This window comes from Mesocricetus auratus, unplaced genomic scaffold (genome assembly GCF_017639785.1).
Source record: "Mesocricetus auratus isolate SY011 unplaced genomic scaffold, BCM_Maur_2.0 Super-Scaffold_100676, whole genome shotgun sequence".
NCBI classification, from domain to species: Eukaryota; Metazoa; Chordata; class Mammalia; order Rodentia; family Cricetidae; genus Mesocricetus; species Mesocricetus auratus.
This window is the reverse complement of record NW_024429266.1, coordinates 87,149,052-87,167,542: the sequence shown is the minus strand read 5'-3', so window position 1 is coordinate 87,167,542 and position 18,491 is coordinate 87,149,052. Positions and strand designations below refer to the sequence as shown.

At 43.2% G+C, this 18,491-nt stretch overlaps 1 protein-coding gene across 2 annotated transcripts in view; it reads right to left on the bottom strand.

Annotated features, from left to right (window-relative positions):
• Positions 1-1,548: 1,548 nt before the first annotated feature.
• Positions 1,549-18,491, bottom strand: part of Dync2li1 (dynein cytoplasmic 2 light intermediate chain 1) — a 43,149-nt gene continuing 26,206 nt past the window's right edge. The window contains exons 10-13 of one of the 2 annotated variants that reach the window (XM_005077256.4): positions 11,187-11,257; positions 9,030-9,127; positions 8,398-8,490; positions 1,549-1,831 (exon numbers count right to left, since the gene is read on the bottom strand). In XM_005077256.4, the coding sequence (XP_005077313.1) occupies positions 1,769-1,831; positions 8,398-8,490; positions 9,030-9,127; positions 11,187-11,257 (325 nt within the window). In that variant the 3' untranslated portion in view covers positions 1,549-1,768. The remainder of the gene's footprint in view (positions 1,832-8,397; positions 8,491-9,029; positions 9,128-11,186; positions 11,258-18,491) is intronic. The other variant, XM_013118518.3, reaches the window with a different exon arrangement.

The following is an 18,491-nucleotide window of genomic DNA, read 5'->3' as shown; positions in this document are numbered from 1 at the left end:
CCACCCATACGCCTTCACCTGTCTTCATGTTCTTAGTAAATGTGCATATCTGAACCTGTGCCCATGGCACACAGAGTCACACGGGTCACAAGAATACATACCTTTCCTGACTAATGCTGATGGCTATCCTAGCCAGAACTGGCTTCTTGCATGTGATACCTGCCTGGAAGTCATCCTGCATGTTTATCAACTCATGTTTTGGCCAGCTTAGGTGATGGGCTATCCCATAGGCGAGCCTGTCCTTTAAAAAGTGGTATTAAAATAAAAGTGACAGTCCCATTGGGTGAAGAGAAGCGTTGCTGCTTTAAAATGGCTGATTCTAGCCGGGCGATGGTGGCGCACTCCTTTAATCCCGGCACTCAGGAGGCAGAGGCAGGCGGATCTCTGTGAGTTCCAGGCCGGGCTGGACTGATAGCCTCCGAAACAATACAGAGAAACCCTGTCTCGTAAAAACCAAAAAAAAAAAAAAAAAAAAAAAAAAAAAAAGGCTGATTCTAGATAGTTGTGAGTTTCTAGGTGTGAGGACCAGGAATGTGTATTTTACACAAACACCTGGAGGTGCTTCTTGTGCTTCTCTGTCAACTCCTTCCTGGTTTCCTATCAGCTGCAGCTATACATTCTAGAAAGAGTGTGTCCAGCATGGGCACCAGATTTATATGGAAACTGTTACTAGGACCAACAAGATGGGTCAGCGGTTAAAGGCACTTGCCACTGAAAGACCCTTACCCAGGACCCCCTAGGAAAAGAAAAGCAAGGCCAGGCCGTTGCCTAATGAAAGAAACCCAGACCAGGTGCCTCGCCCAGCTGGCAGGATGTCAAACAGGATCTGTGGTCACCAGAGCAGTCATGGGACCCGGATAATAATTGCTGAAGCGTGCCAGGGTCTTTTATGTGGCAATACCAGGACACCTAGTCCTTGGCAACTACCCCTGCCCCCAGTTGTGTCTATGATGACCATAGTAGTCATGGGACCAGGATAATAATTGCTGAAGCGTGCCGGGGTCTTTCATAAAGTAATACCAGGAAACTTAGTCCGTGGGAACTACCCCTGCCCCCAAGATGAGCCAATGAAATGCCTGTTACTTATGTAACCATTAAAACTCTATAAATATTGTATTCCCTGCAAGCCCAGTATGCTCTGCACCCGAGTTGCAGTAGCATATGCAGGCGCCTGTGTACTCAATAAATCACCTCTTGCATTTGCAGCCAGTGGTCTGGCCCCGGTTCTTGGGCAGAGGGTTCGGTTCAGTGCCCGGCGCTTTGATGCCCAGGTCTTTCACCACCAAGCCTGCTGCCCTGAATTCCATACCCAGAACTCAAATGGTAGAAGGGGAAGTTTTCCTTTGACCTCCACACACATACCATGGCATGAACACACACACACACACACACACACACACACACACACACACACACACGGATAAATTAACAAATAGATAAGCAAGCAAGTGCAGAATAACTGGTACCAAATACCACTGATTTATATTTCTAAAAAACCAGAGCAGACACACATGGCAAACAAGATTTATACTACTTAGACATTACACGTAGATGATAGAAATTCTTTTATTTAAAAAGAATTGTGTATAGTGAATATTTTCTCTCTAAAAGACTCAAGAACATTCACAAAGTTGTACCAGTAAAAGAAACAGATTTCCCCTAATATATTATACATTTCAACTTTCTTCACATGTTGCCACAAAAGGTAAGAAAATAATCATATTTGAATGGGGGAAGGAAGACATAAACCCACAATAGTGGACCAGGTTCAAGAGTCCAGCTCGATTTGTTTCCAGGTCTTGGAAGAATTTCTCTTGTACTGTTCCAGTTCCTGAAACAAAGATCTGAGTTACTTTGAGGAAAACAAATCAGAACACAATTTCAAGTAGGCAATTGCTAGTGACAACAGTGTAGCCTTCTCAGCTATCATTCTCAAGACTCCTTGATACTTACTCTGGGAGATTGTATTAAAGACTTGTTTTCTACAAGAGAGCCTCCAGAGTTCCTGGGCTGACTAAGCAGCACTCAGAGATGAATTTAGTAATGTTTCAGACAAGATTATCTACTATACAGAATGTACAAGTGTCACTTTCAGCTAGCAAAACAATAGTTCAAGGATTTAAAAGTAACTATATTTGATAGTGACGTTCGGCTATTTCCAAAAGTTTGCTTGAGGTTAGCAAATTATCAATATTTGAGATTTAGATGTCCTTCAATACAGTGATTCTGCTTTTAGAAATGGTATCATACTAGGACTGGAGGGAGGGCTCAGTGGCTAAGAGCACAGGCTGCTCTTCTGGAGGACCTGGTTTGATTCCAAGCATCACATGGTGTCTCACAACCATTTATAACTTCAGTTCCAGGAGACCCAATGCCCTCTTCTGATCTGTGCATACATACAGTGTACAGACATACATGCAGGTAGACAACCATACATGTAAAATGAAATAACAATAAAAATCTCTAAAAGGACACGTGCCAGGTGTGGTAATGCATGTCTGTAAGGCCAGCACCAGGGAGGCTGAGACAGGAGGATCTGATGCTGGGCTTCACAGAAAGACCCGAGGGATGGAATGTGGTTCAGTGGTAGAGTGTATGCCTAGCAATGAAAATACAAATCCATAGTGCTAAATATGGCAGCAAATGCCTTTATTTCTAGTACTTGGGAGGCAAAAGCATTGAGGGCCAGCCTGGTCTACACAGTAAATTCCAGGGCCAAACAATGAGATCCTAACTAGAAAGAAACAAAACAACAAACAAACAAAACCCCCAACTCTTTATTAAGTAGAAAAGTTTGCTTTTTCTTTTTTTCAAGACAGGGTTTCACTATGTAGCTCTCGAACTTGTTTTGTAGATCAGGCTGACCTGGGACTCACAGAGATCTGCCTGCCTGCCTCTGACTCCTGAGCACTGGGATTAAAGGTGTGTGCCCCCATTACTTTTAAAACAGAAACTAACAGACTTGGCCTTTGGAGATAACTCAGTGGATAAGAGAGCTTGTACTTTGAGCTTAAGATCTGAGTTCAAATCCCTAGCACCATGTCAAAAGAAAGGAAGAGAGAGAGAGAGAGAGAGAGAGGAGAAGAAGAAGAAGAAGAAGAAGAAGAAGAAGAAGAAGAAGAAGAAGAAGAAGAAGAAGAAGAAGAAGAAGAAGAAGAAGAAGAAGAAGAGTGAAGCATGCAGGGTGTGGACAGACTGATGCTCCTGTGATGTCTGCACAACTGGAAACAGCTGTTTGCAGAAGGGACTGATTAAGGAGATGAGTGTTCCTTTACACTCAGCCTGGGGGCAGCCGAGAGACACGATGGTAGGCACATGTGCCCCATAAGGAGAGCAATAGTGGGAAGAAGACAGAAGATTTTCACTGTCTCCTTCCTAGAACTCTACATTTTTTAACAGTGGACGTAGAAACCACCGACAGTAGCCTTCAAAAGGGGATCATGTCTGGGCAGCCTTATGCTGGTTACTGTCTAAGCAACTGTACAAAGTGTATCATTATTCTGGATAAACAAAAGTGGTTGTTCTGCAAGATAAGATGAGCATTGCCTAGTGGCTGGGGTTACTAACGTTCACAGTTGCTACAAACAAAATCCATTGCTGTGTTCATAAAAGGTACACATTATCTTTCACAGTTATATTTTAAGCTATTAAAACTGAACTGTTGAAGAGTTTCAAAGCTGTGTGTATACTTTAGAATGCTTTCATGGTAATAACTTCAAAGAAATTATCAGATTGGTTTATGTCTGAATGACACCAACCCAAGTTTACCAGTTATTTTCCACTTAGGCTGGAAAAGATTGTTAACTAACAAAAATTAGGTAACCAGGTGTGGTGTCATCCAGACCCCAGGAGGCAGAAAGGGATCTCCATGAGTTTGAGGACAGCCTGGTCTACATAATGAGTTCCAGGACAGCCATAACTACACAGCTAGACCTCATCTCAAAACACCAAAAAAGATTCACAGAAGCAAAGTGATATTGCAAGCTTTGTCTGTAACTGGAAGTGGTCAATCGCTGTTTACCAAGATCAGCTGAGAACACTGCTTGGCAACTTTTTGTTGGCTGTGGTATATAATTTTCACACCACAGACAGAGAAAGGAATGGGGCTGGTCATGCCAAAAGAACAAAAGGAGTAATTAACTGATTCAAGACCCAAAAAAGGCCATTAGACTTTGAATACTGCAATAAGATGAATTCAGAGCAATTAATGTTTGAAAGGCACAGCAAGATTTTCTGGACACAAATTCCATGGTTGCTTACAGAGCAAGACTAAGAAGCTCCCTTCCTGGGCCACCCCACCCTCCTGAACTCTCTTAAGAACCTCTGAAGACACAGTCTACGGTCTTATGATACACTGCATTTATATAACATGATATAATGATCTATTACAATGGCATCTTCAGCAAAGGATGGTAACATTTTTTTCTCTAACCATGTGAATCCGTGTGTCTGTGTGCTTCAATAAATTATAGCCCTAGGAGCAAGTGAATCGTTTTAAACTGAGATTAAACAAGAGAACCAAGGTTGAACAAGAAGACCTTAAAAGTGAAAGCAATTACTTACCTAAACCTCCCCTCTCCTGGCCTGAACTCCTTTTTTTAAAGGCAGGGTCTTGCTGTGTAGCCCTGGATACCCTGCAACTCCTACGTAGACCTCAGCCTCCCCAGTGCTAGGATTAAAGTCATTCATCACTAAGACCCCTTCCCCTTTATCCTCTTTTAACAGAAATATTGAAAAGAGGTAGAATTGTGGAGCAAGCTCTTTCCATATTCTGATTCCCTGAGATCAGGAGTGGTTTAGAGCTCCAGGACTTGAAAGGCACTGGAGAGAAACAAAGAGGAGTTTTTGATGCCCATGTGAAATCGGATGGGAGAGACTTCTGAGCAGTGAGCAGTCAGAGAAGAGTGTTAACCAGGAAAGACCCTGTTTGCAAGAGAGCTCGTGTCTTCCCCATCCTCTGATCAGTGTAGACAGGTTACAGGACCTCCCTCGCTGGAAAGGACCAGGGTCAAGACAGTCAAGCTTGCTGGCTATCTTAGCTATTCTGTGGTAAGACAACATGACCAAAAGAAACTTGGGGGAGAAAAGGGTTTATTTCAGCTTACATATATACCTATATATGTACATCCACACCACAGTCCATCACTGAGGGAAGGCAGGGCAACTCAAGCAGGGCAGGGTCCTGGAGGCAGGAACTGATGCAGAGGCCATGGAGAGTGCGGCTTACTGGCTTGCTCCGCATGGCTTTCTCAGCCTGCTTTCTTACAGAACCCAGGAGGACCACCAGCCCAAGGATTGCCCCGCCCACAATGGGCTGGACCCTCCCAAACCACTCACTAATTCAAAAAATGCCCTACAGGTTTGCCTACAGTCTGATCTTATGAAGACATTTGTTTCTATTGAGGTTCTCTCTCTCAGATTACTCTAGTGTGTGTGAAATCAACATAAAACCAGCCAGCACAGTGGCATATTCTTGCACTTCCTATGGTGAGGTAAGTTGCAGGATTGTTCATTCAAGGCCAGTCTGAGCTACAGAATAAGACTGTCAAAAAAAAAGAATCTGAATAGCGATCACAAAAGAAGCACAGAGACTTCCCATGAGGCATTTCGGGATTGGTAGGTTGCCCACCACTTCACTGGAGGGATTATTTATAGAGAGGTGATTCCTCAGTGGCAGCTGGGCTTTCTTGTTGGACCTGAGTGGAAACCATGAGCTTGCTGCTCCATCCTAAAACTGGTATGCTCCAATTTCACTGTGAATGTTTCAACACTCTGAATTCTGTTCCAGACTGATACTATCTAGGGCACTGACAGTGGGTGTTGGGGGTATCGAAGGAGCCAAGGGAAGATCAAGTCCTGTCTCTCTAGGCTCAGACCTAGCCCTCCACTCACAGGCAACGACGACACTATAAATTTAATGATTTAGGACATCATTCCTCAAAAGAGCAAGGCTGAGCAGTGCCAGGTCACCGGTGTCCGACACAGGCAGTCCATACTACCTGAAGAGCCTGCAGGTTGCTTCATACGGGTGACATACCTGGACAGAACTGTGGAAAATCCTAAGTGCTGGTTTAAGTCAGAAGCAGCTGAGCCCTTTAAAATGATAGACTATCTTGTTCAGTGTCAGCTCAGAGCTAAAGATTACAATGGTATTTTCAAGGGAAAATGCTACCCAGAAATCAAAAATCATTAAAAGATAAAAGAGACAATACGAAACAGAGATATAGACAATTGGTTAGATTTTAACCTAAATCTCATATATTTTTTATTTTCTCTATCATTTTTCTGTCTATCAATCATTCTATCATGTATCTGTCATCTATCTAACATTTATCTATCATCTATAGTTCTGTCTATCATCTATCCATGTCTATCATCTATCTATCCATCTGTCTATTATCTATCTATCTATCTATCTATCATCTATCACCTGTCCATCCATCCATCATCTATCTGTCTATCATGTATCTATCTACAGGGTCTCACTCTATGGCTCAGGCTGGTCTCAGACTTGCAAAGCTCCTGTTGAAGCCTCTAGAGTGTGGGGTGAACTTTTGTTTTAAGCTGTGCCAGTAAAACTGGCAGCAACTATCCTGTCCATATAAAAGATGCAGATATTTATATAAATGTTTAGAGAGAGTGTTAATCAGCACACAGTTGGAAACTATATTAGCATCTTGCCTTGCCAGTGAACTTGTAGTGGTGGCCACACCCTTTGGGCGTGGTTTCAGGTACAGATGTGACCCATTAGAAGGTAGAGGAGGGGCTGGCTCATGCTCTCTTGGGTTGTGAAGAGCATCGGAAGGGCAGAGACTGCATCTTCTGGAGCAGGAAGACCGTGGTGGTTATTTACTCTTATCTGTGTAAGCACTTCCCTAATAAATACCTATTTATCATTTATCTTGGGTCTGGTGGACTCATTTAAACCCTGCCTTTGGGAAACAACTCAAGCTTCTGAAATTCCTTCAGGAAAAGCATGAAATTCAAATTCGATTTTTGTTTGTTTTGTTTTTGAGACAGAGTCTCACTGTGTAGTTTTTGCTGTCCTGAAATTCACTATGTAGACCAGGCTGGCCTTCAACTCACAGAGATTCACTTGCCTCTGCTGCCTGGCTTAATAGAAAAAAAAAAGGATATCAGAATGTCAAACATTAGAATCAGCTATCAATTAAATAATCAAGTATCAAATGGTAGTCATTGTGGTACATTTACGGCAAAAGTACAAACTACATGAAGATTCTATGTGTGCTGTCTGAAATCAAGGCAACTCTTAGGCAAAATGGAGACAGGCTTGTCTTCCACTTTCACTCAAAGTGAAGTCAGAGAAGATGTAATTCCAAAGTGTAAATTCAGAGTTCAAAACACGTCAGTGCATTACTAATACCTGTGCATGTGACCTTATTAAAGTAGTCACAATGCAATAGAAACAGATAATGACGGTTAATAATTGACTGGAAGACTAATTGGCGATGACCGCCAATAATCTCCACAGCCAAGGTTCATGTACAATAAGGGTTACATCAGTTCATTTGATTGATCCCACCTCATGTTTCACGCTTTGCTATAGCTACAAAACTGCAAATATTCACCACGTATTTTCAAGTTGTCTGGAATATGTTTATAAGAAATGCTTGCTTATTTAATTTTAGGCCTTTTAGGGTAAAGGGAGAGTGCTAAGAAAAGTGCCCTGGTCCCCTGTCCCAGTAGACAGATGTCTCCAAATAACCCTTCCAACAGCGTGACTACCTGAGTTACAAAGTTCTATAAACCCGCCCAGATATGGTCACGCTTCCAGTTTGCAGAGTGTGCTATACAAGAGAGTCCTCATCCAAGGACGAGCAGCGTGACACTTCATTGTGTCACTGTAAAAGGAGGTCTGACAAAAGTCTGTGTCCAGTACTTGTGTCACGGTAAATTCACCAGTGCCCATGCTCTTTCTTAAGATTTTGCATCCTGAAGTGGGGCTGTCCTGGAGCGATCACCTCTAAGCACTTTCTTCAGACCTAGGGTCTGTCAGGTCTGCCCATGTGTTTCGGCTTGAAAGCCTACAGTCCTTAACTGGACAGAGTGATCCTCCCAGTACAAGGAAAGAATATTATATTTGACAACGGAATAGGGAACAAACACTTCCAAAGACTCTCACAAATAAGAGTATCGTGAAAGCATTTCTCTCCAGCCAGTCCATCTTTAATATCAAGTAAACTGGAAAATTGGAAAAGGATTTGCAAGCATTTGCGTCATCCCTGGGTGGTGAAATGGCAGATTTCTTTTTGTACGCATTTATAAGAGCTCTTTTTTCTCTCTCCAGAGATGTGACACTTAAATAAAGAAATAAAGAAAATGGGTGCACTTCTTAGTGCACACCATACTTTGGCGAAGCTGACTTTTGGGAAGTACCTGATCCTTCTGAACCCTCATCTCATCAACGTCATTCTCCGCGTACTGTGGATCTCGGGCAGGGTCCTGGACCGCCTTCAGTGTGTTGTTGCTCTGAAATCACAAATCATGCCCATCACCCACATTTCAATGGTCACCATCTGGCTAAGGGACCAAGCTCCATCAGCCTGAGAGCTCCTTGCTGTTTCCAGCTTTCATCAGACGCTTGGAAATTCACCTCAAATACACATGTCACCCCCTTGCCCCTATCACCCCCTCTGCCATCCCCCCATAACCTCCCCCTGTTACTCCCTCTTACCCCTCCCTGCCATCCCCTCTCACTTCGTCCATCAGATGTTTCTCCTCTAACAGCCAGAAGAGAGGATGGGGGGGACAGGGGCCATGTCTTACCCCTCCCTGCCATACCTTCTCACCCCCTCCATCAGATGTCTCTCCTCTAACAGCCAGAAGAGAGGATGGGGTGGGGAGGGGCCATGTCTTACTCAGCTTCCAGCGTCCATGGTGCTTTGTTTACACTGGTCTCAACAAACATTGTATCGTTTAGGAACACCAGAAACAGAATTATCATGGTAGGACCTTTGTGACACTTCCTGTCACAGCTGACTTGTTTTCCAGCAATGAAGAGTACCCACCTTTGGTGGGAATAGCTTTTCATACACCTTTTTCCACAGCTCCATTGGCGAGTGGGCCTGAAGCTTTCCAATGTCACTGTCAGAAACAGGAGGGGACCCTAAAATGGAAAGTTTTACCGCAAGTGACCACAGAGATCACATTATTGTAAACTGTTAGTAGAGCAGGTGTCATTTACTGAATTGAAGTACAGATCTTGGGCCACTCAGCTTCTAGCTCCCTGTTACAGACACCATTAAAACTGTGCCTACCAAGGTTGTTGTACCAGCAGAGGCAGTAAGAAGTAAGGGGTGAGTTATAACCCACTTTCCATGCCTGCACTGGAATCTGTGCCTCATTGACAGTGATTCCAGATCTTGAAGTTTACACTAGAAACACACATGTACTTGTGTTTAAGATTTCATGCAGCTTCACCAGTTTTATGTAAAACTGATCATAACACAGAAGTTCACTACTAGTAGATAATGAACTGTCATATGTATAGCTATGTCTTCTAACCCTAGGAAACAGTCCAAATATCAATTAGAACTGTGGGCAGCATACACACTGAAAACCCAATAAAGTACAGAGTCCAAGATAATATAGACTTGCAAAGTTTTCTACACATGTGTAAATGCAGAGTGCTGGAGAGATATAACTTTCACACACACACACACACACACACACACACATGCATGCACGCACACATGCACACGATTCAGCGTCCTCTTCCCCTTGCAGTGCTGGGTTGTACCAAGGACCTTATCCATGCTAGGCACTCCACCCCCGAGCTACAGTCATAATGCTAGCCCTACCATCTTAATGAGGAAAATGTATTTATAACTTGAATATTTAGGTTACTTTGAAAAATTAAAAAACCCAGTCACCTTCCGGCAATTTTAATTGATAACCTGAGACTTTTACTCTTTCTAACGTCTTCATTGTCTCCCAAATTTCAAGGGCTTCCTTACCATCTTGTGAGAAAGTATTGATTTGCTACTTTGTGTGTGTGTGTGTGTGTGTGTGTGTATATGTGTGTGTGTGTGTGCATGTGTCTGTACGTGTGTCTGTGTGTGTGTCTAACTTTGGTGCTGGAAACTGAACTTGGCTCCTTTGGAAGAGTTGCAAGTGCCCTTAATCACCGAGCCATATCTTAGACCCAGCTCTGTGATTTTTAAATTCAATAATTAGCAATCCTTTTCTGGCTAACTATTCCCACAAATGGAAAAATTATATCAGCATTATCCATCGGTACTCTATTCACACAGACAGACAGAATTCCGTCAGCATTATCCATCGGTACTCTATTCACACAGACAGACAGAATTCCGTCAGCATACACAGTGATGCTCAGGGCTCCTGAATTTAAGCTGGCACTGGTGCCAATCTGTCTCCATGGCCATCCATTAAACACCCTGTTCTTTGCTAAGGTCCCACATTTGAAGCCATGGCACCCTCAGCTCCTATGAGGAATAGAGGGTACCAGCAGCCTGTTACTCTGTGGAAAATCAACCCACACCCAAGGGTCTAAGGACATGCTAGGCCCAAAGAACTTCACAAAGAAAACAGCTTTCTTGGAAAGACAAGGGGCTTGGGAAATAGACTGTGGAACCTGTGAGTTCAGAAACCGCATCTCAATAACAAGGCCAACTATTTGCTCTTGCTCTTTCTGAAATTTTAAAAGAGGGTCTTGCCACAGCCCAATCTGACTGACCCTGAGTTTAAAGCAATCTCCCTGCCTCAGTCTCCTGAGGATTACAGGTGGGATACACCACCACACCAACTGGAAACCCATCTTACAATGGAAAATTAAGGCGTATCTAACAGGTCTTGATTTAATCTCATCACTTCAGCCTCACACAGCTGATCGTGATTGACAGTGTGCCCTGCAGTCCCCTGAATGTCTTATACTCGTGATTTCTTCTGAACTCGGGGAACTGGAATCTAAAAGTGCATCTATAAAAAGCAGAATAGAGATCACAAATCTGTCTCCCGTGCAGTGCCATACTTTCTACCACAAATATGTCAATGTGCTGCAAAGCTGCATCAATTCTGGGTATACAAATAAATACATGTGAAATAACTGCCAGAAAAGGTGGTGTGCTGGAGACCAAGGAAACAGGAAGATAAAATCAATAAGCAATTTAAAAAGATTAAGCAATACTAATAAGTCCACCAACCTATTTGACACAAAGAGTCCAATCCTGCTGTGATAAACAGTGGTTTATTCTGATCCACACATATCGATTTGCTATATGGCAAAAAAAAAAAAAAAAGATTCTTAGTTTGCCAATCGAATACGCTACCACATCCCACTGTAAACACAAGGACCAGGCTTTATATAAGTCACTGGTCAGAGCATTGACCCAAATGGACCAGTGAACATTGACTCTGACAGACTCACACCATGGTAAGTCTAAACCAAGAGAAAAAGCGAGGCAAACAAGACAGACGCTAAGAATTTCAATTCCACTTAAAATTAATACAAGAAGATGTTGGGGGAGTCTTATGTCAATAAAGCACTGTTGAGCCAATAGGAATCTAGATAGGTGGGACTAGGAGTCCAGGAGGACTCTGGGAAGGAGAAACACAGGGAGTCAAGATGTAACGCCATGGGGTAGGAAGCCCGGAACTATTCTCCGGTAAGAGAAATACTTAGATTAACAATTATGGGGTAATTACTTAAGTCAGAGCTAGCCAGTAAGAAACAAACAAGGCCAACAGCTTCATAACTAATATAGCCTCCTGTGTGTTTATTTGGGACTGATGCGGCTCTAGAACCAGGCTGGCTTCTCTCAAGGAAAAAGCCTCCCTTTACAGAATGGTGTCAGAGCGGGATTGAATTTCCATGTAGAATGACAAAAGCTTTAAAGGAATTTTAGAAACAGAAGAACGGAGAGAAGCACAGATTTTTCGTAGCAGCATTTTCTCAGGTGGGCTCTGTTTTGTTAGTGACAAGCCGAGATTCACGTGGCTTGCTTACAGGAATCTTCCTGACTCGACATAAAAAGAAAAAAAAAAAAACAGCCAACAAGGTTGCTTTAAGAGACTCTGCTAACGATTAAAAGGTGTGTACGTATAGCTGAAAGTGGCAGCTTTTGCTGGATGTCAGACTGAGACAGTAAGCTGGAATCACGCTTACACCCGCCATCTTGGAAACAAAACAGCAGCGGTTTTAACAGATAAGACATGTGGCCAGAAAAACGTAAAGATTTACAGTAAAATCAGACTTGGATGAACAAAACCTCTAAAGGTTTACAGTGTGTTTAAAAATATACGTGAGATTGAGAGAGAAAATGAAATGGCAAAGTGGTAAATAAATAGAAAAGCCGGCGTTGTGGTGGTGCACGATGGTAGGATTTACTCCAGAAGCAGAGGCAGGCGGATTTCCAAAGAGAAACCCTGTCTCAGAGAAAAATAAATAAAAGTAAAATAAATAGAGTAATAATAGATAAATAAATAAGCCACGTAAAGATGGTAAATAGAAAGTCTGGATACTGTATGCTATTGTGTTTTTCAGTTTTTTAATTGCTCAGGAAGGAACAACTGCTAAAGTACACTTGATTATAAATGCTGCTGAATTAATCCAACTTCTATCTTTTGAAAATGCCTTGACTTCAAAATTTAAGTATAAGGATATGTTACTCGGAAAAGGAGTTTTAGTTTATGTTTCCACAGAAAATGAAAAGCTGAGGATTCCTTCCAGGCTTCTGTGGTTTGATGAACCAAGACCCCTGGAAGCAGTGGACCAGGTGTTCCAACAACTGAAACAGCTAAGATGATGCAGCTTTACCAACCACGAAAATAAGGACTTATACAGGTTTCTGAGTTTTGTCATGATCCCCATGGTATAAACAGCGCCCCCTTCCAGCACGAAGCAGTTTGGAATGAGCGACGTCCTAATTCCCATCTTGTTTATAAACCTTTGTTTTCATTTAAATGGGATTGTTTATAATTGGTTAATGATCACAACCAATCTCTTTATAATGGTAAAAAGGGGAATTATGGTATGGGTATTGTTTTTCATTTATTGATACAAATTCAAGGTCAATTTTGTGATGTGTATATTTCGCCTCTTGATTAAGTATTGTGCTTATACTGATCTTTTAAAATGTAATGTGTAATTAAATTCAGACTATAGATAGTTACTTATAATAGTCAGAACTTATAGTTAGGTTAGTTAGGTTTTCTAGATATACAGAAATATATTTGAGATAGATAAACAGTCTTCAAACCTCTCAAAGACCTTCAGAAAATGGCATTTAAAATGGTTTAGGGTTTTTCTTGACAATGAGAAATGTCTGCTCCTGGCAGCACCAATTACGTCTGAGAGGAAGATGGGCATCGAAGAAACTTGTTATGGAGTTTACTTTCAACATGGCAAGATTAGCCATTTGGGCAAGAAACTGCTCTTGCCTGGACTGCTTGACTGTTGCTGTATAAACTGGATATGCAGGACCCACAGGAAAGTGACAGCTGAACTCAAACAGTCTTACAGGGTTCCTGCTTCATGGAAGAGTCTACCAGACTTTCTGCAGGACACAGAAAAATGACTGACAGACTGCCAATGCAGATGGACAGTTTGAAATTTCCTGCTTTGCTGAGAAGTGTTCCAGACACACTGTGGCCTATGGGCTGAAGATGGATGCCCCAAGGTTACAGAGGAACTTCGGGTGACTGTCCAGGAAGCGAGATGTCTCTGTCAGTTCTAGTGTTTACATATTATCCTTCTGAGGTCTTTGATAGAGTTGAAGACAGATAGTTATAATTATAGTTTTCCTTAGTTATGATAAGAGATAAACAACATAGGACTTTAGACTCACAAGAATGAGATAGATGATATTTTCTTTAAATCTTGTTAAATGTTGATAGACAAAATGTTGTAACTGTGTTCTTGCTTGATAGCTGTTCTGTTGTATATAAGTTGACTATGTTAAAGTTAAGACCTTTTTTTTTGTTTAAACAGAAAAGAGGAGATGTTGGGGAAGTTTTATGTTGTTGGGGACTGCTAGAACCTTGAACAAAATGGAGTCTGTCAACCGTTTCTTGGCCTTCTGACTACGTGACTACTAGCACACATGCCCTTGAGACAAAGGAAAAGGCTAACCATAAAAGTTAAATTTACACAGGGCAGCCCACCCGCCTAGCCAGGGGGAAATACCCTTACAGAGCAATTGTCTTTGTTAACAAGATTATAGTGTTCTGTTGTATACTTCCTACCCCTCCCTAATTCTTGCACCTGACTTACACTGACAAGCATTTGTGGAATGCAACTAATGACTGATGGAAAATTACAGCTTTGTCTTTACCGTATTTGGTGTATATTTGAATTGAGACTTGATTGACATGCTTGTACCACCCCCCTGAGGTCCTTCCTCTATAAATTCCAGCACGCCCCAAAAAATAAAGGCTCTTGATCAGCGAACGTTGTCTTGAGCCTGTTTCCATTAACCTCTTGAAGTTCACTTTCCAGATCGGATCTGCTCGTGAAGACCCACTAAATTAGTAGCGACCCTCATCACCTCACCCCCGCAGGTCGGGGGGTCCCTTCCCGGGGGTCGCAACTGGCGCCCACGTGGGACACGAGTTACAGACCACCGATCGGACGGCAGAGGCGCGACGAGTCCGGAGCCCACTCATAAGGCGTCAGGTAAGCCCCATCCGGGTGGCGCAGAGTAGGGTTAGTCTAATGACCTAGGTTAACACCGCCGTCCCATCCGTCCCGCGAAAATGGGGACTAGTATCAGCAAAGAAGCTAGATTTATTAAAGGAATTCAAGAAGAATTAAGAGATAGAAACATTGAGGTTAAGAAAAAAGATTTACTTAAGTTTTTGCTTTTTGTACATGAAGTCTGTCCCTGATTTGTCATTACCTGTCCAAAAATAGTTTGCAGTACTTGGGAACAAGTCGGGGCCGAATTAACTAATTATTTCGAAACCAAAGGCTCTGAAAGCGATAAAAAGATTATGCAGCAGTATTGGGATCTCTTAAAAAGTATCATTGTTAACGCGGAGGAAAGCCTCTGAAATGAACAAATTCTTAAAGATGCCCAACAACATCTAGAGGTCGCTTCCCGAGGGTGTTCTAGTACAGCTCCAGGGCAAGTTCTGTCGCTGATCTTTCTAAAGATTGTTCCTCTTCCTCTGCTAACTCTGACTTTGATAAGCTTCCTCCTTCTCCTTCTGATCAACCTACTTCATTTGCCCCTAAAGTTCGCTCTCTAGCCACCTGTATCTACCCCTCCCTACGGGCTGTCGCCTCTGCTCCTCCTGAGGAACCTCTCGATCCTGGGGACGCCCAGGAGCTAGAGGAAGAGGCTGCCGCATACCTTCGGGTTCGGGCGCAAGGTCTCTCTGGCCACGAGACCTCCTGCCTACGATCTTTCCTAGCTCCCTGATCTTCCTCAACCTTTTGCTCCCAAATACTCCTCCACTGTTGAATCTCTTGCTTCCTCTCTTGTTCAAGCTCTCAGCGACAAGTTTTCACAGCTCCTCTCCTCGGCATCACATAAACTCCAGTTCCCTCTTTTTGACCCTGAAGGGTAGGGAGCTGAACTGCCTCTCCCTGCTAGACCTCTTCCTGCGGCACAGGGGCAACCACGCACTAGACAGGCGGCTTGAGCCGAAGAAGCGGCTCGCCAAAATCCCGATGATAGAGCGGGACTTGGCTATAGCCCACCTACTCAAAATTTTCAGTAGTGGTTACTACCTCCCCCTGTACCCCACCCCACCCCTCCCCCCGCCCCGGCAGATAAAATCACCTGGATAAATGATGATCCTGTCTGGGTAGGGCAATAGCCTCTAGTCAAAGAAAAATTAGAAGCAGCCCAGCAGCTTGTGCAGGAGCAATTCAATGCTGGCCATATAGAACTCTCCACATCTCCTTGGAATACCCCTATTTTCGTTATCAAAAAGAAATCAGGTTTGTGGATGCTTTATTTTTGGAAGCCACAGATGTAGTTTTTCTGGATGAATTGTTTTTCTTATAGATGATGTATCGGTGTGGTATGCTTTTGCGTTGATCTACAGGGTGATTTAAAATTTATTTTTACAAGCAGTTTTTCAATCAAATTCTATATCTGATACAATGTGTTAAAGGTAGATCAGCCTAGAGTCACACAGCTAACAGCTGGGACCCCTGAGTGTCTAGGAGTCCTTTGAGGCTAGGTAGCCTCTCTTGGTAGTCCCTGTGGTGGTAGCGCTGGCTGGTCACAGGAACGAACCTTCAGGGCCCTCAGCATGGCCCTGAACTCTTGGATTGTTACAAGGATTTTTCATGGGCATTTTGCTACACGGGCAGTGGACAATCCCAGTAGTCCCAGGCATGCCATAAGCAACCTTTCTGTGATCTCTCCCTAACACATTTTTCACACCTATGAAAAAAGGAATGTGCCCTGAGTAGATGTTACACTCCCTTGGTGTTCATATACCTCATTTGCAAATGCAAACATTTTGTTTATGTTTTAAACCCTTCCCCAAAGTAACTGTGCTGGCTGGCTCACCATAGACAGTACACGTGTAGCTCTGTCATGGGCATCCTGTGGCAGGCATGTTGATCCTGTAAATTGCACTGATCTTGTGCTGGGACATTGCCTTGCTTCTACGATCCCAACACATTTCAGTATTATATGCTAGAGTGTGCGGACTAGACTCTGCTCTCTCGGGCACTGTGGAATGGCCTCGTCTGGCTTTCCAACAAAAAGTTTTCCACCTCTGAACAGCATGCTCTTTAAGACCTAAAGAGAAGGCTTGAATGTAAACGTATTAGTTAGGAGTCTTTGTGGCACTTTTGGTCTGTTTAGTTTTCTTGTGATCGGTTTTCTTGTGATCGGCCAGGCCCCCAAAAGTATGTCATTCTAGTTCTGTGTGACCTTTGTCAGCTTGGACAGCATCTAAATGGCCCAGCTAGTGTTACCAGGCCATCGCTGCATTTCTTTAGCCAGTCCTAAACTTAAAGCTGTGAGGTCACTGCTGTGTCACACTGTCGTTTATGATACATCCATGGGTGGCAGGGGCACCTGAAGCCTTGTGACCCTGCTGGGTTCTAAATCCATGCTCTATTCAGCCCCACACAAACTGTCTGTGGTCAGGGTACCCAGTGTCTGAAACTAAAGGAGCTTTTACACTCAAACCGCTGTATGTGTGTGTATGTATGTGTGTATGTGTGTGTGTGTGATCAGTGCCATTACAGAGCCTTCACTTTATGTCTTTGGATTTGTTCTGCCATTTTATTGTCTCTCAAGTTGAATGTATCAGCTTAGCCAAATCACTACAGAAGGTGGTTTCTAAAAACCTTTCAGACAGATGCATAAAAGCTACCTCTGACTTCTCTTTGGTTTGTGTTTGATCAGTCTAACTCTTTACAGTTAGCACAACAAGATCATAGGTTACATCACCTTAGTACACAAACACTTAGGCTACAATATTCCATCACTCGTGAACAGGCTCGAGAGATAGTTAAATCGTGCAAAGCTTGCCTCTCCCTTTTGCCTGAGCCTCATACAGGAGTCAACCCCCGTGGTCTTGTGCCTGGTGAGCTTTGACAATTGGATGTTACTCATTATTCTGCCTTTGGTAATCTTAAATATATTCATGTTACGGTGGATACCTTTAGTGGCTTTGTTTGTGCCTCTCTCCAAACAGGAGAGGCCACCAAAGACGTTATTGCCCATATTTTACATTGTTTTACTATTATTCCTGTCCCTATCGCCATTAAAACTGACAATGGCCCAGGGTACATTAGTTCTAAATTTAAGGATTTTTGTAAAAAATTTGGCATTACCCACAAAACAGGAATTCCCTTTAACCCTCAAGGACAGGGAGTTGTAGAGCGAGCTAATCAGACCTTAAAAAATATGCTCTTTAAGCTTTCTTCCGAAAGCGAAACCCTGTATGCTCGCAAAGGCAAGCATCGCCTACTTTTAAATCATGCACTTTTTGTGCTCAATTTTCTCTCTCTGGACAACAATGGCCGATCAGCTGCTGATCGGCTCTGGCACCCTTCCACCCGTGAAAACTTTCGACAGGTACTTTGGAAGGATGTGCACACGGGCCAATGGCTCGGTCCTCACCCAGTCCTTATCTAGGGAAAAGGACATGCTTGCATTCATAACACCAGCAATGGAGAAACGCGCCGGCTTCCAGACAAACTGGTCAAGCTTTATAACCCTCCCAGGGAAAGAGCCCCTGAGGAATCTCTTGTTTTCTCTTTCAGATGCTGTTGATAACAAAACTCCCAGTGAAGATGACGCCGCATCGCCTGCTACTTCTTCCATTTCTCCTTTTGAATTTTAGTTTCCCTCCTTACATCCCCTGGCCAGACAGCTTAATTCTGGCCCACCACCACTTAACCCCCTTTGTTCACGCAGTTGGTGCAACCTCCTACATATCCAGTTTACGGCTGCAGGAAAAAGGTTCCTCTGGGAAGGTTCCCGAGGAGCTCACTGGGGTCTACGCCTATATGTTTCTGGCACGGACCCAGGCTT